Source organism: Caloenas nicobarica, chromosome 3 (assembly GCF_036013445.1).
Source record: "Caloenas nicobarica isolate bCalNic1 chromosome 3, bCalNic1.hap1, whole genome shotgun sequence".
In the NCBI taxonomy this organism is placed as follows: Eukaryota; Metazoa; Chordata; class Aves; order Columbiformes; family Columbidae; genus Caloenas; species Caloenas nicobarica.
Window position 1 is genome coordinate 54,979,737 of NC_088247.1, and position 27,225 is coordinate 55,006,961.

At 36.3% G+C, this 27,225-nt stretch overlaps 1 protein-coding gene across 20 annotated transcripts in view; it reads right to left on the reverse strand.

Annotated features, from left to right (window-relative positions):
- The window catches only part of TRDN (triadin), a 233,463-nt gene that overhangs the window by 148,949 nt on the left and 57,289 nt on the right, over positions 1 to 27,225 (reverse strand). For all 20 annotated transcript variants that reach the window (XR_010606058.1, XR_010606057.1, XR_010606059.1 and 17 more), the window contains 6 exons: positions 19,157 to 19,207; positions 12,029 to 12,088; positions 9,279 to 9,338; positions 7,818 to 7,877; positions 5,197 to 5,256; positions 3,658 to 3,852 (listed from right to left, as the gene is read on the reverse strand). Coding sequence is in view for 17 of the 20 variants with exons in the window: in XM_065633048.1 (XP_065489120.1) it covers positions 3,658 to 3,852; positions 5,197 to 5,256; positions 7,818 to 7,877; positions 9,279 to 9,338; positions 12,029 to 12,088; positions 19,157 to 19,207 (486 nt within the window). In the remaining 3 variants the exon portion in view is untranslated. The remainder of the gene's footprint in view (positions 1 to 3,657; positions 3,853 to 5,196; positions 5,257 to 7,817; positions 7,878 to 9,278; positions 9,339 to 12,028; positions 12,089 to 19,156; positions 19,208 to 27,225) is intronic.

Here is a 27,225-nt window from a genome sequence, read left to right on the forward strand (position 1 = left end):
AGACTGTTCTAGCACAGTTCCTAGCCTACAGAAGTTACATCTCTCTCCTACCCACCTACAAAGCCCCTTACTTCCTCTTTACCACTTCAAAACAAAATTATGCAGGCTTTGGAATACTTAAATTTTTTTAAATGGCATAACTGTGATATTTAAATGCAAAATCATGTTCCCAAGGATATAACACTCATTCTTACATAGTTCGCTGGAGCATCAATAGTAATTGATGCTGGGGCATTTATGTGATTGCTGCTTTGTTATGTTGACTGCCATAGAAGTCATTGAGTGGAGAAGGGCAACTTTCAAATCATGATTTCCTATGCAGTTCCAGAAATTAGGAAAGGGTTTAAACACTCAGCAAATATCCAATTGTTTCTACTAGTTGACAGGAGCCCGTGCAGTAATTTCTTGTTACTGGGACGGTGAGGGTAGTACTAGTCAGTACTGTTGAACCTGGGGCAAGACTTTCAGGATGTACACAGGGCTGTGGCTATAAACTTTGCTTTTAAAACCTGTAATGACTATTCATAATAGTTTCTACTTTCATATTTAGGAATTCAAATTTATCATTCTGGTTGACTCCAGCTTTGGATTCCATCCTTAAAGAATCTAAAGAATTTTGTTGTAATATTTGCCTGAAGTCTATGTGCTAATTTTCTGAAAAAAATCAGCAGCCTATGTGTGAGGAAAAAAGTATGTACAAATCTGCAGTCTCAGTAAGCCCATCAAAACCACTGAAGTCAGAAAAGTGTTTGCACTGACTTCAACACACTTCCAAAGAAAGCCTCAGTGAGTCACTCTGTATTAATAATTAAAATGGACAAATGCTAATTTTTTAGTCCAGAAAATGAAAGGCAGGGCACAGCTTTTGTCAACAATCCTGAGTTTTCCTTACCCCTCTTTTGCCAAAACAAGTTGCCTTCATCCATACTGCCCATGGGGAAGAGCCTCTGGACTGTTTCAGGGCATTGTGGGGGAGGCTGCTAGATTGCAGGGGACGAAACTATGTCAGGGGACACAAACTATATGGACAATCACATGACAGAGCACAATCCTATGATAGTTCTGTTTAGGTTATGATATAGACATAGCCTGAAGGCCTAGCTGGTCACACTATTTCACTGATATTACAATTATCCATTTTTTAAATGCAGTAATATAGACCAGGATTAAAATAGACTTTTTTTTTTTTAAATATAGTTTGAATAAACTTTTAAAAAAACCTTAATCTTGATTGTACCTCAGAAGAAAGATTTTGTATCAATCCTCTCATAGGATTTCTTTAGTAACTCAACCCCTGAAAGCTGGGATTTATTAAAAAAAAAAAAAAAAGGCAGAATGTTAAATTCTGAAAAGTAAAAGTATCATTTCTACTGTATATGAAACAATAAGGTGCACAGTAATATCCCACTGAATTTCATGGGAATTCTGCCAATCGGCAAAGATTGAAAATTAAGGAAATTTAAATGAACATGAATTTCTAAATGTCTCTTCATGGCTAAAAATTCATTTTAATTTAAACTCTCCTATTAAAAAGAAAATTTCACACTATAGTTTTTACCTTATAACTCTGTAATAGTGGCTAGTCACTTGAGTATTAATAAATCCTGTCAAAGTTTGGGACTATATTCTTATTGATAAAAACAGTCATAGATATTTCTGTCATTGGAACTCACCTGAATTACCCTAGGACATATATTTTTTAAAAATTTTAATTTGAGTAAGGAATGATGCAACATCAGGGCCATCATAACAACCCTTCTGTGATTACTGGGTTATTTTTACATTGTTGCAGGAAAGCTGGCAGAACTACTCCCTTGAGCAAGGAAAAGTAAGGACTACAGGACCAGGAAATCCTGGTGAAACCATAGTGACTTCAAAATTATGTTCACCTTGGGTTACAGTGGGACTGAAATATAGAACTGAATTTTCTGAGAGCATCCAGCTGGGCAGCTGCGGCTTATGGTGGGAAAGGGAAGGACAGAAGTAGAAAAGGCAGCTCTCACTGGTCATGGGTAGCCCTAATCTCCAGTGATAAGGGCAGTTTAAGAGGTTCCTTCCTTCCTCCTGTCCAGCTGTTCATTCCTACTTTCACCTGACACAGTTCAGTGCACAGTCACTGAAGTCACGCTCTAAAACAGACTTAAAGAGTGTTAATGCTTCATGTTAAGAGAGATCATTTTGCTAATATTTATCAGTTAAAGGGGGGAAAAAATCCACAAAAAGACTCCAAACAAAAAACCCACCAGCACTTTCTGTTGCTCTCTGCAATCTTTGACCCCTACTTACTTAAAATATTTTGCTGTCAGGGAGTAAAGTGCATCATCCGCACACCATTGCTTTTTGAGAGCCTTATCCTGAAGAGTATGGAGTGGATCCCACTGTGCACTGAAACTCTGTCAGAGCAAACAAAAACTGAAAGAGATTTGCATCTCCCAAGAGGAGCTCAGCAATTTGCCGAACTTTCCCCTTGGTCACAGCAATCAGCAAGAAAGATGCTGCTTTGATTTTATGTCTCAAAGGCTCCACTATTTCAAATAGAAACCAAAATAAAGTAGAATACAAATAAATGTTTAAAAATACTGGTTCAGCACACTATTCATGTCAGAAAGGAGCCTATGTCTCTAAGTCTCTTAGATTTCTAGAAACGTATAATTTAGGCACTTCCAAAGGGATCCAGAGCTGACGGCTATGAAATTCTGAGATAATCTGCCCAGGCAGATTCCAATATCCAGGCAGGGATGGCTGCTTTGATGCTCAGGCATGACGATTTATCTGTGGTTATCGTCTGGAAGGATCGGATAGGTGTGCCATGCAACAGAGCTGCCTCTATTAATGTCAGAATAATCCTGTGCCTTCAGTGTGGCAATCCATACGGAGAGGCTGTTCCTGCCACCTTCGTTCATACAAAAATTGTACCCAACACCATGGAATAGCCACAGGGAAATCAGGGAACCAGTTGGCGCAGCTTGGGCGTGGAAGAACCCAGACTGGCTCTGACAAGCAGGAGCATATATTATAGTTAACACCTCTGTTTTGGTGTTGATGCATGTTGATTCTTTGTTTTACCACTTAATTTCTTCCTTACATCTGGGTAATGGCACTTCCTACATTTTTAGGAGAAATTTGGAAGCTTTTCCCGTCAAATTACATCCAGCAAGTATATCATTACATCATACAATCCCTGACAACATGATAATGCCTCATATAATCTGATGTAATACAAATTACATTCCTTTCCTCAGCTACTACTTTCCTTATTGTTACTGAGGACATATGCAGATGTAGAAACAAAGCGTAATTCCCAACAGGTCATTGGACAGTCTGTATTTTCCAAAATAATCTTACTAGCAATACACTACATAATATTCTACTGAGCAAGTCTATGAAGACTCAGGCCTATCTGAAGAGAAGTTGGTCCTTAGTAAAGAAGAATTTAAAATAAAACAAATTTTAGCCATGACAAATAGAACATTCTGGTTATTTAAATAAAAGATATTTTATTCTTGATAGCCTACTTCTGAGATTCGTCTAGAATTTATTTGTACTGAACTTTTGCATGGGTGGACTTTGGTCCTTATCAGCTTTTACTTCATTCTCTCTTATTCTTCCCTACTACCTTTTTAAGATCTTCTTCTGTTTCCTCCTGGTTTTGTTTACCTTTCTTTTCCGATTTAGTTACCATCTGAAGAGCTTTCTCCTCCTTAACTTTCGGTTTGGCCTTTATTAGCCCAACTTCTGTTGTTTTAATATCTGCTTGCTTGACCTTCTCAGTTGTCTTTGCTTCTCCTTTTCCATCCTTCACTTCCTTTTTAACTTTTGCTTCCACTTTAGTGCTCTTTACTTTCTTCTCCTCTGCAGGTGATAAAGAAAAAGTTTTTGGGGTCATTCTTTACCCCCGGAATAATACACAATATAATTTATTTTATCTTGTGCTATCAGTAATGAGTATTTCTTTATCATTAACAGTCAGATCTGATGAAAGCTGTAATCCCCCCAAACCAGACAGATTTAGACAGAAATATGAGATGCAAACATGTTTTGTCTTCAGTCATGTACCAAATATTTGGCTGATACTAAGGGGAGTAGGCTATAGCAAATAATATTCAATGTTTGTAATGACATTATGTTAGCTTTTGGGGTATCAACTAGGGAGACAAAGGTTGGTCATAAAGCAAGCAAATATCAAGTTATTTCCAGGCTAAATCTGAGTAACTTCAGACTTCACAGATCAGAGCTAAACTCTGTTATAACCTTTAAGTGTAATTGATTTAAAGTGTGGCTATTTGTAAGGGTCACTTTTATGCACCAATTCTAGGTCTTTGCCCATGACGTCTCAAGTCCTTGGGTCTCCTTTTACAGAAATTCCCCGGGCATAAAGACTAGTCTGAGACAGGCTGGTTCATAATTTGCCCTGCAGCACAGTGAGAAAGTTTCCCAGAGGAATTACTGAATTGTACTGAATTGTAAATATCAGTGGCTGAAACTACACACAGGTTGTTAAGACCAGGAATGTTCCTTCTGCTCGTAGGTATCAGCAGCTTTTTCTTGTCTGAGACATGGTTGCTGACAATATGTGTGTTTCTAATTCACTTCATTGGAAAACCCAACAGTAGTTTAAAATATCACTAATATTAGTTTAATCTAATCTGATGTTCACACTTCTGTTTTCTTCATAGCTCTGAAGGTCTCCATCCTTGACAAAAAACCTGGATGCTACAAAATGCACGTCTTCTGTAAGACTCTGGACTTCTATTTCTATTAAACCACTGAGCTGACTGGACTGATTTTATAAATATATAAACTTAATCATTCTACCTATTCTAAATCAGAATACAAACATTTTTATAAGGGACAATTCCTACTTTCAAACAAAGTCATGGCATGGCTAGTGAATAAAGAGTTTCCTTACCTAGTTATAGTGAAAATATGCATGTCAAATCACTTATGGATAAGCCTACTTCTTTTTCAGGGAAATGGTGGTTCATGCCTTTAATTTTCATCTTTGAAATTTCAACATATTTTAAAAGGGATCGTGCATAGATCTTCTGAAGATATTTTAATTCAGATTTGATTTTAATTTCATTATAGTGTCATATAGCTGATTTTTCATATGCATCATGCTCTCTGCTCCAATATAATAAAGTTTATGAATTTTAATGTAAATTCTGGTAAAATGTAGTATAAAAAACCAAATACCTTTGGGAGGAGGTTTCTTTTCAGCTTTTTCATGTCTTTCAGGTTTGTCTTTTTGAATTACTAGAAACAAGCAAAATTGTACATTAGGAAAAAAAATGACAAAAAATGAGAAAATATTGCTAAAACACAAGAGCATCCCTGAAAGTTTCACATTTCTTGGTGATTCATATTTTTTGATTTGCAAAAATCTTACTTTGCAAAAATCTTGCTTCTTTTTCTCAGGTTCACACACTGGGATAAAAAGGTTAGAAATATCTGCTGAGACTCACCTAACCAGAAGACAAGGCATTCCCACAGAGCTGAAGCTTTGTAGGGAATGCTTATACTGCATATTCCAGATGACATTAACTTGCTCTGCTCCAGCTCTGAGCAGATACAGGCTTGACCTTCTTGTGCTCCAGCCAACAGGAAAGCCATGCAGCTACATTTGTCTTACAGAAAGTGGTTTTTCTTACCTTAGGCTCACTGTCATACAAACACAGCCACAAGCCTGGTGCTCACTTCAGAGACCAGCTCAGTGAGCTCAGGTCTGCACAGGATACCTTGCGTAAACACACACAGCGCTGTGTCCCAGAAGGGCTGTCAAGATTTTGTGCAAAGACTTCTATCTTTCCTCTCTTGGTTGCCGTCCAGACATATTGGCGGAACAAGAGAGTTAATTGCCCTTCTTTCAAGTGATAACTACATAAGAGCAACATCCCCTCTAACTGAATTCCAGCCTAGAATTGCTGCCTATATCAGCCATGATTGATATTTGGACTTGTTCCTTTTTTTTTTTTTTTTTTTAAAGGTAGCTGTTTCTTAGATTATGTGTTTAAATACCATTCATATCACCAAAACTTTCTGGGGCTGAAGGAGTGCCCTAAGTCTTTTTATTGAGTGTAGAGAAAATCTCCTGACTGTGGAGGAAGTAGCCACGGGTTTAAGTACTTCAGTTCTCTGAATTTGGCCTGGACCTGAGTATCCTCATTTCCTAGGGACTGCAAGTGGTAGAAATGGTCCCTCAGCACTGCTGGGAGCTGATCCAGTCTTGATCAGAGCCCAGACAAAAGGGAGGTGAGCCTGCAATGTATAGCTCATCACACTGTTGGCATCAGCGTGTCTTGGGAAACTCTGAACGCAACAAGTGCCATAGGGACTCAAATGGCATAGAAACTATTCAAGAGAGGGTAGCATATCTGTATGTCACACTGCAGCAGCAAATCTCCCTAGCTAGAAAGTTGCCAAATTCTCCATAAAATTTACCAGCCAGTGACTGGAGTCATAGCTGCTATTAAACACATTGAAGCTCTAGGCAATTATTTGGTTAGCTAGCAGAAGACAAATGGGTAAACAGACTGGTTGCTCATTAGGAATATCTCAGTGATTCTTGGAAGTTATTTGCTTTTCAAATCTACACAGACACCATCAGCATTTATTTTCTCCAGATTACTTCAGTGTGATTTCACTTTATTAAAAATTCTACACTTTCAAGCTATACACTGAAAGTAGAAAAAATGACCAAATATCCCTTTTAAATTTAGAGACTGGACGAAGGTTACCATTCAAGGCTTTAAGTCTTCATTCCACTTTTTCTCTTTCTTCACTCTCACTTTCTGTTTTACATTTTTCCTTAGAGTAAGATTGAGTCCAATAAAGACTGATTTGTACATTGAAATCTATATTGTCTGATCAGATTCAAATTAAAGCTAATTAATTTATGTATTGCATCATTATCAGATGAATCCGAATGCCATAACAGACTGATATTAAGATATATTACAAAGGGTTTTTTTCAAGAGTTAACTGAATAAAGTAAGAAGAGACAAAGACTGGAACCTAACTTCATTACAGAAATATCCAGCTTCCAAAAAGCAATGCATGTAACAAAAAAGGAGAAAAAGAAAACTTCAGAGCAAAAACATTCAAATGCCAAATAATAATAAATGTTAGACTTTAAAAACCAGCATAACAGGGCAAGATGATTGGATTTTTAAATCCCCTTGTCCAAGTCATGGCTAAAGATGGAATTATCCATCAAAAGAATACTGAAAATCATTTCTCATACAAGATATTGCTTCAGAATATATATGATAATTAGAAGATATGTAAATCTTAACCAAAGCCACTTCTGCCATGGAGGACACTATAAATCGTTGTATTGAAATGAAAACATTATTGCAAAAAAATAATGGTATGAAAATGAAAATCTATTTTTGGTTATGATGGAAGACCCAGATTGAGAGTCAGTAAACACTCTTGCATTAGGTCTGCACCAGACTGAAAACTGATATACAGGAGAAAGCTGCCTTTGCAGGCAAATTATTGAATCCCATTGTGGAGAAAAAGACATCAAGGAATGAAAATGTAACGGATGTAGGCTTATTTCTTTAGCTGTGCAAGAATGATTTATAATTACTTCTCTGCATCAAAACAAGAGAACTAAGCAAGAAATATATACTGAGCAGGACTGCACTCAGGGGCTGATCAGGACCCGCTCAAGCAAAAGCGAGAACACCCCAAAAATGTAGAGTGATGACTCTAAGAGCTTTATACTTCAAGTAGTAATCTCCACACTCTCATAGACTATATAAGTACTAAAAATCTAAACCAGTGCAACATATAATACTTATCTGCATTACCTTTAGAAGGTGTTTTCTTTTCATGTTTTTCTGGCTTTTCAGGTTTCTCTTTGTGTGTAACTAGAAATAAATAACAACAACATTAATGGTTATTAAAGAAAAAAAAAGAGAAAAATGTTGCATTTTAAGTGAGAAAAAAGAGAAAAAAACATCAAGAAACACAACTAGGCATCATGGCTATCCATGCAAAGAAATCAAAAGATTGATTCAATTGCTGTTGTCAATGCCAAAACACATGATTCAAACTTTCAAAAACTCATCTGCCATCCCTGAGGTCTCTGCCATTCGCCGGGGAAGGAATGGCCTTTCTGGCACAACTGTAATTCCATGAATGAAGTTAGTCAAGAAGACTCATGCTTATTTATGTTGTTTACTAGTACATTTTGTTTGCTTTGTTCATACTGTCCATAACTGGTGAATTTTGGTTTGTTGTTACTTTTGAGCTTTCTTGTTTATTGCTTTGGATCATTTCTGAAGGATTTTCTGAACTCCAGATAACAACTAACAGTTTTTCCAGCTATGAATGATTAAACACTATAATTAATTACAAATCTAATTGCAATGGCATTATAACTAATGCTCTTCAGGGCTTTTTGTTTGCTTTTAATTTCCACTTTACAAACTGAAATAAAGTACACTGTAGTGACTGGATTTCTGACTTGGGTTTTAGAATATACCTGAGTTATGCAATAGTCCCTGAGTGGTGGGTAGTCTGGAATATTCTCTTGTGTGGGCTCTGTTTTGGCAAATTTTTGCAATTAGTGTTTACACAGTAACTTGTCCACAGATGTGCAGAAGTGATATTTGTATGTGTTCATATCTGCTGAGGTACCCTACGGGGAACAGGTGTGTGAAAAAACTCTGCTGCCTATTTGACTCCAGCATATGAGTTTATACTAAGAACAAAAAAAGGTATGCATGATCATTGCTATGTGCTCTCCAGCCTTGTGTTGTTGTTTCAAAAGAAAGTAGGAATTGTGGAAGATAAAGCAATGCTAGATAACCATTTATTGCAAGTAACTACTTAAAGAATCAGTCCTGCCCTATTCAATGTCTGTGTAACAACCCTACTCAGTATGGTATTTAAAACTTTTTTTTTTTCACATGGCCTGCCTTATTACCTTTGCTTAAAGGCTGTCAGGTGTTTTTCCTGGGTGACTATATTCTCTTAGCAATCATACTTACTGTGAGCGTTGGAAATACTCAGAGATTATGGGGAGATTATACTAATTCAAAGTATAAAGTATATTATCTCCCTTCCTCAGGAAAAAAAAATGCAGAAAGAATACAAAATGCTACTCAGTCTGTATGTCTGAAAACCTTTATATGATCTCATGATTTTTATTCATGAAGTTCTATAACATTTTTTCCAATAAAGGGGTTACATAAGTGGAAATTGGGTGGACAATTTGTTTTGGGGTATCTCCAAACGTAGAATAAGTTCTAACATTAAACAATTACCTGCGTGCCTTTCCTTTTTTTCAAGTTTTTCTTGTCTTTCCCGTTTGTCTTTTTGTGTCACTAGGAAAGAAGAAATGTGTTCACATACATTACAAAAACAAAACAAAAGAAAACAAAAACAAAAAAACCAAAACATATAAACCAAACCAACAAGCTGTGGAAAAACTTAAGAACAAACAATAATTCTACTATGATAAGCCTTAGAAGACAAAATAGCAGATTGTGTCCTCTTGAACTATCCCATGCATATCTGCACAGCATACATCATACTACATGGAGGTGAGCAGACAACTCTGGCTAACATGTTACTGCTTACCATCCAAGCCATGGCAGGTAACATGCCTCAGCTGCTTACTACAGAAACAGCATCACTTGCACTGTCCATTCCCAAAGAGACATTTTCAGAAAATTGTCAAGGACTAAGGCAGAGCTCACCGTAAATGCTGTTGCCTGCACTAGAAAGAGGACATCACCTGGGCCACCTCGTACCCTGTCAGGCAGAGGCTCACAAAAACCTTGAACTCAGCCCTGAAGCATAAGAGCGTCACATGCACAAATGACACATCTGTCACTTGCCAGCTGGCTTGAAATGGATAGCCAGTAGTGGATACGGATAGCTGGTAACGGACACTAGCTGAGATCAGTCCCTGGCAATGATGATCTCAGAGCCACAATTAGATGCCCAGTATGTGCCGAGTAAAAACTAACATTATTACAGTGGTGTTATGCTATCCACTCATCCACACAACATTTTTCACTCACTCTTCTTAGGATTTTACATGACAATTTTCCAGACAATGGGAAATAAGCATGTGGATTTTAGGGCATGTCAGAAAAATCAGCGGCAAAACTGCAAGCTGGCTTTAACTCTGACTCCTGTGGAGATTTCATCCCAGTTTAGTAAATCTCCCTTTGTCAAACATGAGAAAATAAGGAAGTTATTTTACTGTACCATGAATTCTATATCTAACTGGAAGCAAAACTAGAAGGGTAGGGAATATTCAGGCTCCCACATTTTCTTAGTAATATAGCGATGAAACACATTAGGATGAGCTCCTGACGAAGCTGGGTCACTCCTAAGTGACCCACTTCTACTTATTCTTTATATCATTAGATAACTTTCCTAAACTTCGTCATAGAAGGTGATTGGAAATTAAAATAGGATGTTACTTACTCTCTCCATTATTTAAATCTTGAAAAGGGAATGTATTTAAAGTAGCAAATAAGTAGTTAAAATACAGGGATGCAGTGAAACTTCGGAGTCTCCTAATCACTCTACAATGAAATGGGCCTCAGAAAGACACCTATCCGTAGTCATAGTTTAAAAATATAAGGTTCAGTCTGAAAACAATGTAGTGTTTCAGTAGCAATTGTAGCAATAGTTCTCTAAATAAAACTAAGTAATACATTCACTTTAAGATAAAATCCAGTTAGGTAGACAGAATATTAGTAGGAGTTATAACAAGTTAAGACAGTGTAATAATTCTTCTTCTTCTTCATTAGCTATGTGAGATTGGCTGAGATAGTGTTTTCCTGTTCTAAGAAACTTTTCAAAACATTAAATATTGCTCTTCTACCAAATCAAATTGAAAAGTTCCCCAAATTTTCCACAAAATAACAGAAGTCTTAATGATACGTTCATGTTTTAACATGAGACATTATAGTCTTCGCTCTGTCATTTTTCCAGATCTCAGAAAAAAAAAACCTCGTTTTACTACCATTCCATTTTCTCGTAATAAATATTCATTCTAACAGAAACCTGAACTTATGTGCCTGCCATTAACCTCTAGAGTCAGGCTTGTTAACTCAATGTATTTTGAATTATTTATATAAAATGGAAAAGCTCCAATCTGAGACCATTAGAAAGGCCTAATCAAGCACAAATTTCAGGAAGGTGCACGTTCACTTGGGTTTTAAGACTTGTGTTCGCGGTCTGAAATGTCAGCAATGGCTGGATATCGGATCTTCCTTTTTTTGGGGAGTGATTTATTATGACTATTTGCCTATTTGTTCTTCGAGAACGGGTTTCTTCCTCCAGCCTGAGACTTCATTAATCACATGTAAGAACATGTAAAGGACATGTTCTCAGAAGGCTTAAAGTGTTTTGACAAGTAGCCATGTTCCAAAAAAATTCCATTTTGCCAAAAAATCTCTCACAGGAGGCAGACTAGATGGTGGCTCTTAGATCCCAGAGCTAACTCATGAGTCGTAGGTGGAGAGGAAACAGTATCCTGATTCTGACTCCTACAACAGGTGGGTCTGTAATTTGTTGTTGGCATATACCAACAGCAAATTAGTAAATCCTCTCTAACACTCTCTCCCCAATGTCCCTGAAATGAGTCTGGGGAATATTTTTTCTAAGGCAGATCTCTGAAGCAGAATGCCTCCAGGGACTGTGCCTTGTATGGTATAATTTGCTCATTATGTTTTGCTCAGAAGTACTCCCAAAGACAAATATTACGCTTGGATTTATGCAAGAAGAATAAAAAAGGCACCTATTTATGGTCTGGGCATATTTACATAAGTTAATAATACAGTAAATACTTATTCGTTAATCTCTGAAAATAATTTTAGCCCTTCTGCAGAGAGATGAATTCAAAGTGCTTTTAAAATGCTCATTCTCTTTCCAGCTGGCTTTCACAACACTTCCTCTATCCTTAAACGTAATTGGGATTTACAAGAAGTCAATAGATTAGACTGTTTTGAACAACAGGTAAAAAGACAAAGAATATCAAATGCTGAATACATACCCTTTGGGGGTTCCTTCCTCTCAGCTTTTTCTTGTTTTTCAGGTTTTTCTCTGTGAATTACTAGAAATAATGAAAATAATAATAATTAAAAAACCCCCACAATAAGTCTGTAATCTGGAGGTATTCTGTACACTTATTTTTTCACCAAAGTGATCAAGGAAAAATATTTGTAAAATCAAATAGTGGATTTTAGCTCTGAATGACAGGTACTAGTTGATGTATAGACCTTGTTAATGTCAATACTTAATTCCATTTCCTTGAATAAGCCTTCAGATATTAGACCATATTTTTGCGAAATAAGTGATTACTCAGAAACCTTAATCTAATTTATGGGGTCTCTTTTGGTTCTATTACACAAGCATCCTGACTCTAAGATTTCTGACTGAGGGAATTATTTTCAGTCCTTGACTGCATTGCTTTCTACTCTTAACCAAAACAGCTAGGATATTGCTTTCCATGTTCTTTTTTCTTTATTTTTAGCTGCTACTTCAGCCACAGGACAGATAAACAAGAAAACATCTTTTTTAATCAGAGTCTAACTTCAGAAAGAGCAGCTGTTCAAAACACAACCAACTACACGCCCTGCTAGAAGCAGGCAAACACAAATCCTTATGGTCTCTACTGTCCACCCAATATTCAGTCCAGGTTTTTGGACATGGTTGTATTCCACATCCTAATGATTTAGAGAAACCATTCCTTGTCGGCCTCTACTACTCAAAGACTAGCATTTTGCAATTTCAGGGAAAAAATATTTCCTTTGCAATACTCAAGTTTCTGTCAGCAAGTAAACCGTAATAGATCATAACAGGTAAATTATTGTTGATACAATTAGCAGTACAGTGTAGAGATTGAATGGAAATTGAGAATTGAATGGAAATTTTTCAAAGCCTTTAAGGAATGTGCACAGCCAATTTACATTAAAAAAACCCAGGCTGTGAAGAGCACAGCGGCAGCTGGAATGTATTATTGAATGAATTACTGACTGTAGCTCACTCAATTCCTTTAGGACATCTAGTAGCACGCCAAGGAAAAGCACACCAAGGAAACCTCACCCCCTGTACTGTGTAGAACTTAGACTGAATATTTTTGCAGAAACTGTAGCATGCTTTTACATCTTACATTTCTATTAGCAGGTGCTAGCTCTTTGGAAAATACTTTGAGCCAGTGTATCATCAGTTTTGGATGGGGCAATAGCACAGTTTTGCAAACAATAGTTATGTAATGGTCAATGGAAGTGAAACATGAGCTTCTGCACATTGGACAAAAACCCTTTGCTCTCTGTGCCAAAAAATATAGCTTTACTATGCAGAACAGACTGACAAACAGAAAGCTTTTTTTTGGCTACAGAACTTCTAACTTGTGTAATGGAGACTTTTTTTTTTCTTAATTTATTCTAGTTTGTCTATAGCATTTCTCTATCTCATGCTCTGGAAAACTAACAAACAAACGAACAAATCACAAGCCTTTAATGACACTAACTGAAATGAGTGTCAGCAGACCTTAAAGTGAATAAAACTCCCCTAACTTAAGGTTCCTTCACACCATAAAAATCTTATAAAGGGCTAAAATGCAAGGAGACATTGATATTTGTGGGACTCCAAGCTAAAAACATGGAGAAGGGATCAGCTGGCTCCATCCTGAGAAATAAAAGTAACTTGATATATCCGGGCAGGCAGCCTGGAATGTGGATAAGCAGAGACCAGGCTGGCATAAGCATAAGCTATTTTTCTCTTCCCAGTGATAGGCTGAAAGTGATGTCTGGTTAGTCCAAAAGTTCTCTCCTGTGTGTTGATATCCCCATCGCCTCAGAGCTTGCTAATCTCAGATTGTAATTTTTACTTTTACCTCTTATGGACAGTGTCAGAGCTGTGGCTTTTGGGTAGAACCTTATCCAGGGAAGGTGTTGCCAAAAATTAAAGGGTTCATATTTCAGGGCTATGATGACTGGCCATTTTTGACTCTGTAATCACAGTGCAGTAAGGACAGCAAAGTCCATGGAAGCTTTTGATCTGACAAACTTAAACATGATTTTTCTTTTGCATATTAACTCTGTTTCCCCTCTCTGAAATGTTTTCATGTTCCACTTCTTACGTAGTCCTAGAGGCTCTGTCATAGAAAATACTTCATCATCTATAGACCTTTTCCAGATTTAGTCTCTTGGGTATCTATTTTAAAGGGCTTAATTAATGTTGGTTTTCAAGCCCGTAGTGCTTAGGTGCAAGCACTAGGTTTTAGAAATAAGCTAGGCTGGCCATACTGGCATGTTTCTGTTAAACAAATTAGAGTTAATAAGATTTCCTTTTTTTGCATATAAAAAACAAAGAGAAAGCACATAAAAATGTTTTTAAGGCTGCGAAGTCAAGCATTCTTCAGCTGAAAAATGCTAGAACTAAAATTGCTCATTCAACTCTAATTCAACCATTTTATTTGCTTTATGACACACTTTGTAATTAAAAGATCACCTCATTTCATTTTTTAATAGGATGCTGGATTCATCCAGAAAAAAAAGAATAACTAAAACTAGTTTTATGACAATTGTGTAAGCTAAAATTTTCCCACAACTTAAAGAAGTTTTGTTGGAGTTCCTTGCAAATACCAAGAAAGCATAAGCTCAGAATGAACTGTTATTAGCATTGGAAAAAATATAACACCCAAATCTAATTTTCACTAACCTAGATTTTGGAAACTGCTGAAACATTTTTATACAACTTTGAATGAAAATTGAGCCTGAGGCAAAAATATGAGCACGAAAAGTTTCATCCTCAATGACTGGAGTGTGGTAAATTTATAAATAATCTGAAATAGGAGCTTATAATGGAAAATCTTAAGGTAATTTAACATTGTATTCCAAAATTAATAATATAAAAATGTTGCCATCTACTTCACATAAAATTAAAAAACAAGAAGCATAGCATATATGTGGAACATTTTTCTAAATTTTAGTCATCTAAGAGTATATTTGGTTTGCATCAAGTGGAAAATATAGCGGGTGTGATTTAGTTTTTCTTCATTAAAGTTTTTGAGACAGAGACATGCCCCATCCCAAAAAAGCAAGTGTAAAAAGAAGAGATGTAATAAGGAGGCACTAATTCCATATTGAAGGGAAGTAAAAATAGTATCCAGCTGAGTAAGTCTTAAGTCTGCTGCTCAGTATAAAGCTAGGTGATGAGTGCAGTAAGCATGAAGCAAAGATTGCTTGCTCCAGCTAACTGACTAAGTGCTTGTCTACAGAGCAACACTCAGGAAAGTTAAGATAAATGAACCAATACAATGAAGTTAGAGTGCAGTAGTCAGAGAGCATTAAATCTCTATGTAGATGTTTTCATTCAGAAATAAAGTAACCTTAGGTGGCTATAAATTAATTCTTCTTGAATGAACGCTCAAAATACAAATAAAATAAAATACAATAAAATACAATAAAATAAAATAAAATAAAATAAAATAAAATAAAATAAAATAAAATAAAATAAAATAAAATAAAATAAGATAAGATAAGATAAGATAAGATAAGATAAGATAAGATAAAAAAAAATAAAAAAAGGAAAGGCTTGATCTGGAGAGGGGCACAGGTTTCCAGGTCTGAAACAATAATCTAAGGACATCCCAGAAATTAATGAACTGTAGAGATACCTGCAGTCATTACGAACCACCTCAGTTTCCTGTGGAGGGAGAAGAGGCCTGTCTCTGAGCTTGGCCAGCCCTTCCCTACCCGGCACCAGTCAAGCACAAGCTGCTCACTGCAGTGCCCAACCCTGTGGTGGGTTTAGCCCTTTGACACCAAACCTAAATACCTAAAAGAGCAAGACAGTGTCTCATGAGGTACATATTTGTACAATTTAAAATAAGATTTAATTGCAGCAGTTAGATAGTGTTACATCCATCTGAACTGAGGTTTAGGTTTGATGGCTACCGGTGGTAGTCACACCGCCCATAGAATTGGCTTCACTCTGGGCTGCCGTAAATCCATACAGCTAAATAAATACTTGACAGCTGTACCTGAGCCACTACAACTACATGTTTCCTAAAGTTAACTCAGGTATATCTGTAGTCATATCTCCAGAAATCAGGGTAGACAGCCCCTGTGCCAAATGTAAATACACCATTTAACTTACTAATTTTGTCAATTTATTTGGGTTTCTAGTACACTGTGGATTTGTATAGTCCAGTTCTACTTATCTATCCAGCTGTCTCAAATACCTTATCTTTCAGCTACAGCAAATTAAATTACGGAGACACATAATATTTATCTTTATAATCTCATAATTTATCCATACGCTAAAACAAAGTCAGATTTATTCTGTGATGCTCAATATTTGTATTATAAGTATGGCCCTATTAACAAGTTGACAGGGGTAGGAGGGACAGATATGTGCTACACATAGTAAATGAAACAGTTTTCAAAGGCTTGGAATTGATTTGTCAAATCAGGCTGAATTCAGAGATACTTTCTGCAAAAAAGAGAGGCTAGTGTTAATTCAGAGGCACAAAAATAGCTGTTCTAAAATCACTGTAATTTAATTTATGGCTGTCAGAGGTAGCATTTCATCATCACTGTGTCTTCTTCCATTTCTCTACTCCAACAGCAATGTATTAATGAAGTGCATTTGGGAAAAAAACACACAGTAGAACAACCTTTTCCCATTCCTTCTCAATACCTGTTGTAATAAGAGATATTTCCCAGAAATGCGGGTAAATTCATTTCACCGTTAATATCAGTTTTCCATAAAAATCAGAAATTATCAGCTCATTTGGATTATCATTAGACAGAAATTATATACTAATATCTTCTTTTATTTCAATATGTTTTATTATTGTTCTTCCTTGTTCCTGAAGTTTTGCATAGTTACATATTATTCATTAAGAGCAATAACAGTTATAACACTTACTTCTTAAACAGCCTTCAGCAGCAGTTCAGAGCCTTGCAAGGTCTGTGTATGTCACAACATAACAAAGTCACAGGACAGCTGCCTCTGGCTGAGCCAGTCCCAACCCTCAGACTCTCTCCTACAGGCAACTGCTCCAGCCATGGCCATTGGCATGGCTCCACACTGAACTCACCCCAGTTTATTCATGTTTTTCCTGTACTGGGAAACCTGGGACTGAATGCAATATCTAGATATGGCTTCATGGGAGCTGAGTACAGGGGGATAATTAATCCCTTTGACTCCACTGACTGACTGAGCTCCTACTCATGTAGTTCAGGATGCTGTTGGCCCTTGCGAAAGTACTAATACATCAAATACCAAATTGGAAAGACTATTTTGTAGTGAATTTTTGCTTATATGTACACATAATCATGAAATAATTTAATTTCAGTGCTCTTAAGCATGAACGAATCCTTTGTTGGATCATTTCTCAGAGTTATTTCTTCTTTTCAGGATTAAATTGACTAGGTACAATAATTGAAATGGACTTTATTAGTAGCAGTTTATAAAAATATTTAATTAAAAGCAAATTTTAGGGTACAAGTTTGCCTGGCTCTTAATACTGTAAGAATCTTACTTATAATATCAGCCACTTCCATCTGAGATTTCCATTCAATGTATCCCTCATATTTTGGTACAATCTTTTAAAGTGAGGCTTATGGATGGAACTAGTTTGTAAATCTTGGGTCTTGGATTCATGGGGTTTGACAATTCAACAAGACACTTAAAATTATTTTTAAAACTCTTGTGCCCTCATATTTGTGGGTGGAGGACTGACATTTCTTTGGAGTGTTTGCTTCTATTAAAACATTCATTATGCCTTTAGATTTTTCCTATTAAAAACAATAAAAGATTGTGTTTACATATGGTTCCTGGGGGTACTTCAGAAGGTAAGAGTAAAAATCCCTAAAGATTCATGCCTTTATCATCTCTAGCTGGAGGCCAGACAGAATGTTTTCTTTTAATTGTTCCTCTTATGTAGGTTGGGTTTAAATATGAAAACAGAAAATAGAAAAAAAAATTGTCCTATGCTTCAGTAAGTGATTGTATAATTAAAGACTGCATTATCAGATATACACATAAAGGAACTTAACTAATGACACCTGAATGTTTTTTTTCTGGTGTCTTATAACTTCTTAGTAATCATTTCTGCAACATTAATATTCTTCTGTGTAAAACAGTGCACTTCTGCATAGATGAAACAGTACACAGGAGGGTGTTTTGGTCTAGGCTGCAACTTCATTTGTGTTTTTAGAATACTGTACTTGAAAAGACCTTAACTGGGATCCCTTGCTAATGGATCTGAGCTCATTTTTGCCTGGCTAGCATGCCGACACCCTAAAAAATTCATTTTCATGCAACATGATTTATTAAGGAGTTGGGAAACTGTTCTAGGTACTCCAGGTGACCCTGATAAGTACAGAACTGGAAAGATACCACTAGAGGTGTAAAAAACTATAAACAAATATAAAGAATATATGCAGAAATGAATATAATTGTGTGAGGGAGAATGAATGTACATGCATAGTTTTCAATAAGCTTCCTTCTTGCTTCCTCCTGCCATTACTAAGCACAGCACTGGTGCATCAGAGAGATGCTCATCAAATTTTATGTAACCTGACCTTTACAGAGGAGGCTTTCTTAGGCAAAAAATCGGCACATATCCCAGGAAACTTTGTTCTTTACATGATCTCTGAAAACCAGTCCAAACCAGTTCCTTTGTGGATTTTTGGAAAGTGCCAGTTAGAGGATATTAAACAGTCTGAAAAAGAGTAGATTCTTAAAATAGAGGCTTTTCTTATCTCTGATACACACCTGGCTCACTGTTAACTACAACTTCCTAACTTGAATGGCACCCACTGGCCTATAAATTTGCTTTCTTCCTTGCCCAACACACATCATGCCTTTTGCACCAAAGGAAGTTCACCAGAACTCTACTTTCTTGCACCTTTGCTACAAAAAAGATTCCTGGATAAGTTTGGGCAGAGGAATCTTATTATGAATGTGCATTTACAACATAGCCACACTAACATACAACGACACTACTTGTTAATGCTAAAGTACATATGAATTTTTGAACATTTGTTGTCTGTGCCAGTTGATCTTTGAGTGTTTCTATAATACAACAGTGGTAACATGTCAATAAATATACTGTATATTACACACATCTATGTAGGTAAACAGACAAAAAAAATAAACTTACCTTTTGGTGCTGTTCGTTTTTCATGTCTCTCCAGTTTCTGTTTATGAATTTCTGAAAACAATGCAAGGCAGAGTTATCAATATTAAAATTATTTTCACACACGACAATATCGGATGAATTATCATAATACAAAATAACTAAATGCTTCATATATTAGAACAGAGCTATGGCTTTATCATCTTCATGTTCAGAATTATACACAATAAATTTGAATTTTATATATACACAGACAATATATATGGACGAAAATCATAACATTACATGACTTCAATAATTATTCTGTTTTTAACTGAGCAATAGAGCTACTTTTAAAGTCAAGTATAGGTTTTGTTAATCTGTAAAAGCTATACAGTAACATGTTGGTCATGAATCACAAAAAAACTTCCTTTTACTAAACATTTTTCTATATGTATCTTGACTTGCTTACCAGGATTAGTATTTTATGTTTTCCAAATTACCTTTGGAAGAAAAAAATGTTCTTTTTCTACATTTTCTAATTTTTTTAAAGATCAAATGCTCAATTAGTAGCTCCAGCACAGAGCAAAATGTAGACTCAATGCTGTATACAAATTACAGAGACAAAAGTTTCTAGGTTAGGGATCGTTATCTCAGAGAATGACTCATTTTATTCATGCTGTACACCAACGCACTGAGAACTGCCATGTTAGAAGAGGAAGTGGTACGGCATTTTCCTGCTCTTACTATGTCATCTCTTTCAAACAAAACTCCTCACCTGTGAAATTGATATTAAATTACTGTTATACATATATATGTATATATATTACTGATTTTTTCCCACTTTCCTTATTGTGTCAAAACCAGGATAATTACAAAAATGTAAAATGTTGAATTGGAGAAAAAGCAAACAAGAATTAAAGCAAGCTTGCATAGTACTGTTTGCATAGAGTGGTAGAAATGTAAGGGTCATATATTATAGGTGCTCAATAAAATAATTAAGACTATACAGTGTCTGGTTTATGGTATTGTGCATCTATTTCCTGCATTAGAAAACTGGTATTAATTACTGAATCAAATACATCTTTGACAAAAGCACACGCAAATCTCACTAGACTATATGAGAGGTGCTTCTTCATGTTTTAGGGTTAGATTTGATGTGCAGGGTCTAAATAAGAAAAACACACACCCCAAAATTAATCAAACAGAGAAGAAGTTATGCATATTACATCTCAACTGTAAGGAGCTACTTTAGTGGCTATTGAAGACAGCTGAAATTTTCCACTTATACCCTTAGTCATTTGCTCAGAATGTGGCAGGATGCACATTGCCAAAGAGATACAGTAGAAAATGTTATTTTCCTTTCCCAGTACTCTGATCTTTACATAGGCCCTTCAAAACAAATACAGAACATTTTTATTGGAAAGTATTTGGCATCTGACATAAATATGTCTGTTTTTTAAAAAACGTAACTATTCTATGGTATCAGCCTATGTTGTCTTCAGATAGAGAGAACATTATTTCATTGAGATAAAGGGTAATAAAGGCCAAAATAAGTGTCACTGTTAGCCACTTATGTATGGCAGCATAACTAAGCTAGTTATATGATGTCATCAAGCTAAAAGATCTTTCTCTTCAGTTTTCATTTATTGTTCTATAAACCTCAAAGGTTGTGATTAGGAAGAAATCATGCTATCTTAATTTATTGTACTTCAACTGAGTCTGGATTATTTTTCTTTCTGCAACTATGTGAGGATTTTTTTTTCTATAAACTCATATAATCTAGTTGCTGGATTTTCAAATGTTTTCCATTTCTTCTGCTTAAAAAGATGCATAAACTAGTTTCAGAAGCATAAGTGGTAAGAATGGTGCAAGACAAGAACAGCTGTAGGATTACTCCCTGAATCTAAACACACCTGAGCAGTTCTCCATGCTGCTGCTCCAGATTGCCTCCAAACCCTGACTTAGAGCAGTTAAAGAAAGCTGAATCCCTGCCTCTGCATGGCAACATACAGCAGAGACATATCTCACCCAGCCCAGGAGATCATCCTACACACAGATACAAATAAGGCCCACTAAGTGATAAATCACATTCTTCAGGCAGAGCCATCTACACAGACACATATTCCTTGCTTGCTTTAGGATGCCTCAGCTCCATTGCATTCCCACCACCTATTATGTGTCCCACTACAGAACAGGCCTCTTTTCATTTTAAAAATAAGCATAATATAAACCTTTGTGATTTCAAAAAAAAAAAAAGGCTTTTAAAGTTACTCTGGTTTTAGGGAATTTCTTATTGCTAGTTTGACTGCAAAATATGTATAGATCACTGACCGGCCATCTCAATCAGCCTCACACTATATCAGTAAAGATTGCTTGACACAAATACTTCAGTAAGACACACAAAAAGATGCTTTCTAAACAGCTACACTGAGATTCTTATCTAATGTGCTGCTGCAATTAGGGTACTACGCATCACAAAAAACCCTACACATATTCCTTGAAGTGAAATACATCTTTATAATACTTAAGTGTGTGTATGTATGTTTTTATGTATTGCAGCGTGTGCCATCATTAGGATCTCTTCACAAGCTCTCCATTGTAGCTTGAACCATTATAAAAATTGCAGCCTGGAACACATAAATTCTGACACATTACAACCTAAATTTTCCCAGCACAAATAAATGTCGTCTCAATCTATGCTGATCTTGATCAATTTACAAGACAGAAAACACTGGCTCTTTGCTAATTTCAAAATATCTAAAACGAGGAAAACATATTAGGTTATTTGAGACTTTTCTTCTGTTCTGAGAGTTTTTATACTCTCTGCTTCATCTTTTATGACAAATAGCTTTAATTTTCCAGTAATCACATCGTATCTTATTGCTGAGTTGACAGAGCAGCTATAATATCATAGAAGACTTACATGGCCAGTTTAAAGCATGTAATTTATCTCTATCAATGTGACACATTGTTAATAAATCCTAAATATTATGAATTCGTGTTTAGAAAAATGACAGAATCAAGAAGCAGCAAGGATAATCTTTGTCACCACGGCAACCATCCCGCATCTTTATGAGATGACAGCACAGTTTATTAAATTATTGTAAGGGAGTATGTACTTTAAAAGCTGTATTTCATTGTTTGTTTTCTTCGGTTATCAAGTAGACATGAAAAATTATCTTTCCCTTTGCGTTTCTTGGGTTTTGAATGGATAAATACTCTATTTCCTTAAATATGGATACTGCTTGACATCAGCTTCTGTAGACTTCAGGTCTTGTGCAGATATACAGAATATACAGGGCGATTATTTAAATAACTAGAAGAAGGGAAGCTAGTAGTCTCCTCACTGACCATTTCAGGATGCTAAAAGGAGATGTATTCGACTATATTGTTAGCAGGCCATTATATCTATCTACTGTTGACCTAAAGCAGGCCCTCACAATCAGCTGAGGATCAGTATCACAGGCAGCTTTAACGACAATCTCTGCCGAACATGCAGTTTTAACACTAGCTTCCCCCAGCTCTCACCCAGCTAATTGTCATTAACAGCAGTTTACAGTGTCTAAAAACAGCCCAGCACCGGCTGTACACTATGAAGCCCCAGGTCCAGGAAGATCAGGGAGGGAGAAAGAGAAAAAAATTACAGTCCCCTGAATCCATGTGACCTGGTGGTGCAGCACTGTGCAGGTTTACATCAGCCTGAAATAAGAGGCACCACCCCTCCTGGAAAAGCACAAGGAGATTCTCTTGGTTCCTGAAACAGGTTTCCCTTCTTTGTCTGCTCTCTTTTTTCTGATTTTGATTTTTGTTATCACCTTTTTAACACAGTAAAATATATAGCATTATTCTTAGCTATTTTAATTGTATTGTATTGTGATTGCACCTATGTGCCTCAGCCCACATAAATTGCTCTAGGTACCACATGGAGTCATAGCACGATATAATATCCCATGTCTATAACACAGGTGTTTAAACTTCAAGAGGGCTACATTTCTTCTTTTAGTGGGAAAGCATTGCCCTGCATCTTGCTTCACGAGATGATGAAGTGGTGAGTAGCAATCTGGCATTGCTAAAACAGCTACTAGACCTCGCCCTCTCCCGAGTTTCCATCTTATGGATGAAATATGCCTTAAAAAAACCCAACAAACCAAAAAAAGAATATCAATGATATGAGAGGCCAAGTGAGGGAAAAAAAAGGGATTATTGTCTCCATCTGGAACACAAGAATGCTTTACTCAAGGTAACCCAGAAAGTCAGGAAAATAACTGGGAATTTAACTCCAATCACTGACAATCAATATTATCTCCTCATGCTTAAAGCCATCCTGTTTCTACTTCAAAACTGTAGTGAGGATGCAACGTAGTTTGGTGTATCTACTCTTTTAAAGGTATAATTGAACAGATGGAATTTCCCTTGAAATGATAATACATTGTACTTTCTAAGGAAATTTTACCAGTTGGTCATCTTTTTCATAATTTCCTACTGCTAACAGCAATATACACCTTCAGTGCCTTGACATTCTTTCTCTTGTAAAGAGGAAAATGAGTCCTATTCAGAGTCCTGGTGAACCAGAGGTTAATAATTTGCCATTGAGCAGTCAAAACCCTTACAGCTATTACCAGCAATTTAATGGGGCTACATCCTTGCTAGTTTATCAGGACTAATTGGCAGCAGGCAGCTGATTATCCTGAAGAGTTGGTAGATATAGATACTGAGGGCAAGGCAAGAGTGAGTGGTGTTAAGAGCTTTAGAAGATGAGAGGGATGTCATTTCTAATGTGTTTCTAGATGCTGTCTGTATGAAGAATTGTAGTCAACCCTCTTGCTGCTGGTATCCTCAGGAGAAATTTGCAATAGTGCAGCTGATGTCTATTTTTAATTTAGATAGTACCAGCTGGTGAGGGTGACAGTTATCCTTGTGGGGCTAGAAGGAGAATAGAGGAATTTGTGCATCAGAGAAACTTCCAGCTAACTACTAATACAACATGCAGCTATACTCTAGAGAAAAAAAAAATTGCAACAGGAAAAAAAACACCGTGGGGGTGGAGTGGGGGAAGAATAGGAAATATTTCATTGGGCATTCAAATTGCCATATTATGCTTATATTCAGGAACCAAAGACAGTGTAACAAAAGGCTTTAAGTGCTAACATTCAGTGGTGGAAAGTCCAAGTGACTCATAAGACTAATTCAGATGACTTCCCTCCCAGCTTGCTAGTAGCACAGTCTTATCCCCATTGTTTTCTTAGATCTCGCCCTGTTCTGAGGATTCACAGCAATTCAGGTCGTGGTACAGAACTACTTTTCCTGCGGTCAGGTGTCTAAGATCTTTCTTGAAAATGCAACAGGAGATGAATTGCCTCTTACCAGTGAGAATGTTGAATGGTTTGTGTGCTCATCCAGTTCGTGAGATACCAGGCCACAGTGACTTTTAAGTATGGTTTCAAAACTGTTTATCCATGTCTTTGGAAATCACAAGTACAATTTAGAGTGAGAATGAAAGGTTCTTTTTTCTTTCTTTCTTTCTTTCTTTCTTTCGTATTTTGCAGAATTATACAGCATCTCTTTCATTTGTTGTATAAGACTACTTTGGACAAAGGTCACATAAGACAATTTCTCATTCTTCTTGGTGAAAAGCCTCTGCTCTGGTGTATATTTACCCAAAACAACATATTTTTCTAAACTAAACATTTCTGTGAAGTGCTGTTGATTAGTCCTAAACCTATTCGGCAAAGCTCGGCTACTTCACCTCAGTTGCCTTTATTCCCTCGACCTGATACTTTGTTTGGCATCACTAAACAGCTATTAGAGATACAGAAAACATTACCCTCAAATATTCCTGGACAATCTACCAATCTTGAGTAGCGTACAGCAAGCAAGTAGGCTTTATGTTCTCCCAAGAATATAGGGATTTAACATGACCTCCCAGGTAAATGTTAAACATTCTTTATAATGCTGGAACAGGACAAAAATAAATAGACTAGATTCCAGTTCAAGCGATACTCAATTGTTTCCGCACTATTGTAATTTCACTGGACTATAATAGGAATTCACTATAGGTGACCTGCTGACAACTTCATCATCTTACTGAGGAGTGTCCCCAAGGATGAAGAATTAGCTGTAAACATGGAAGCTGTTACATAGTTCTCTTAAGATTTGTCTCTTTGAGAGAAATCCAAAAGTTGTACTACATCCTCCACGAAAATAAAGAAAATGGTTTTGGCAAATTCTGGCTTGAAAATCTCAATTTACCAAGGCAAAGAGAATTTGACACAATGCACAACCATTTTGTCTCTCTTCTTTCTAAAGCCCAACTGATTTTATGTTTTGGGTTTACTTTTCCCTCTGGTAAAGTTTCCATTTGCAGCAGAAAAACAATATCTTCCCTTTTCAAAGGAAGGATGTTACTTGTAATTATCTCTGACTAACTATCTGGTAAGCTGCACTGGCATCGTTTAGGAAGCCGTTATGCAGATTGGTTTAGATGGAGGAATTTTAATGATTGGGCTTTTGAAAGAATTAAAAGTGGAAGAGACTAAAAGATCTTCAGCCTTAAAGATTATTTTAATATATATTTTTTTAATTTTAAGTATGTAAATATGTTAAGACTCTGGTAGTGAGGTTTTTTTGTTTGTGGTTTGTTTTGATTTATGTTATGTTATCTTTTGTTTTGTTTTCGTTCCCAGACTGCAGTTCTGTAGCTTGGTTCTGAAATGTAAAAGGATGCTAATTACACTTAGATTAAAACAAAATCATAACCACAAAAAATCCCAACCTCAAAGAATGAGAGAGAGAGCCATGTGATCAAAACCAGGTTTTTCTTTCTTTCTTTCTTTTTTTTTTTTTTTTTTTTTTTTTCCTGTGGAAAGTAAAATTGTCTTGACATGTTTCTCTCTATGGATTCCAGCCAGCAAAGATGTTATTGGACAAGTTTTAAATGATGTTTTTCACAATCAATTTTATCAGAGTCTCCATTTAATTGAATGCAATTTTATGCACACAAGATGCCGACAATAATACAGATATCTAAGTAGAGCAAAATTATATACAGTAATACATAGAAATCTCTAATCCTGATTAGCATCAAAGAAATCTTTTCCCATATATATCTATTCTATTTTTGTGGGGGTTTTTGTGGGGTTTGTTTGTTTGTTTGTTTGTTTTGGTTTTGGGGTTTTTTTAATGAAAGGAGGAAAAAATAGAAGAAATCACAAGACTAACCACAGCTGCTCTGCTCAGCTTTAAAAAACATCAACTCTCCACATCCTACCTTAATGTATTAGTCTGCAGATATATATTCCTATAAATTCAGTCACTCTAGATACAATTGATTCTTTAGGGGCCTGGCATGCAGGACATAAAGTTTCTGTGGGTCGTGAGCATGCGGCCCCACTTGCTATATCCTCTCCTTGGCACAACAGTCACTGGTGGGGGGGTTTGAGTTCTCTCTGCTGTTGTGAGTTTAACTGAGTTTTGGATGAGCCCCTCAATTACCAGGTCAGGCGTTTGTCCTGTCTCAGGCACAGCAGCATCCCAGCCAGGAGGGCATCTGCCTAATGCTCCCCTCTTCTTTTAGAGGAAGAACCTCCCCAGTAGTCTACTGCTGGGGTACAAATGAAGATTTCCACCAAGGTAACATGGATAGCCTCACTTAAGGTATCCCTGATTTAAGAAGATAGCTTAAACAGCTGCAAACCTTTGTGCTGCTACACTTCTGCCCAGGATTCCTACAAGCTTTTGGCTCAAAGTTCTCTCTGTATCTTTTAAAAGATAGCTGGAAATTTGGATTAAAATGTTTCAACTTGAAACTCAATCACTGTTCTTCTATTGGCAAAAGTACTATAACTGAACATCCCTATTCCCTAGTGGTATGCAGTTTTGTTTCATCCGGACAATATGGAAAATATTTTCTTTACATTATAAAATGCTATTTTATAGTGGATATGCTATTACTGTATTGATCAGAGTAAGTAAAACAAGATGAGATTGTTAAAAGAACATTAATAACAGAAATGGATGGCACAAAAATGCAAAAAATACATTCCTGGAAAAGCAGTTTAACATCTGAGAATTGTGATTGATTATCAATGATTTTCTTCATCTAACAGAGGGTG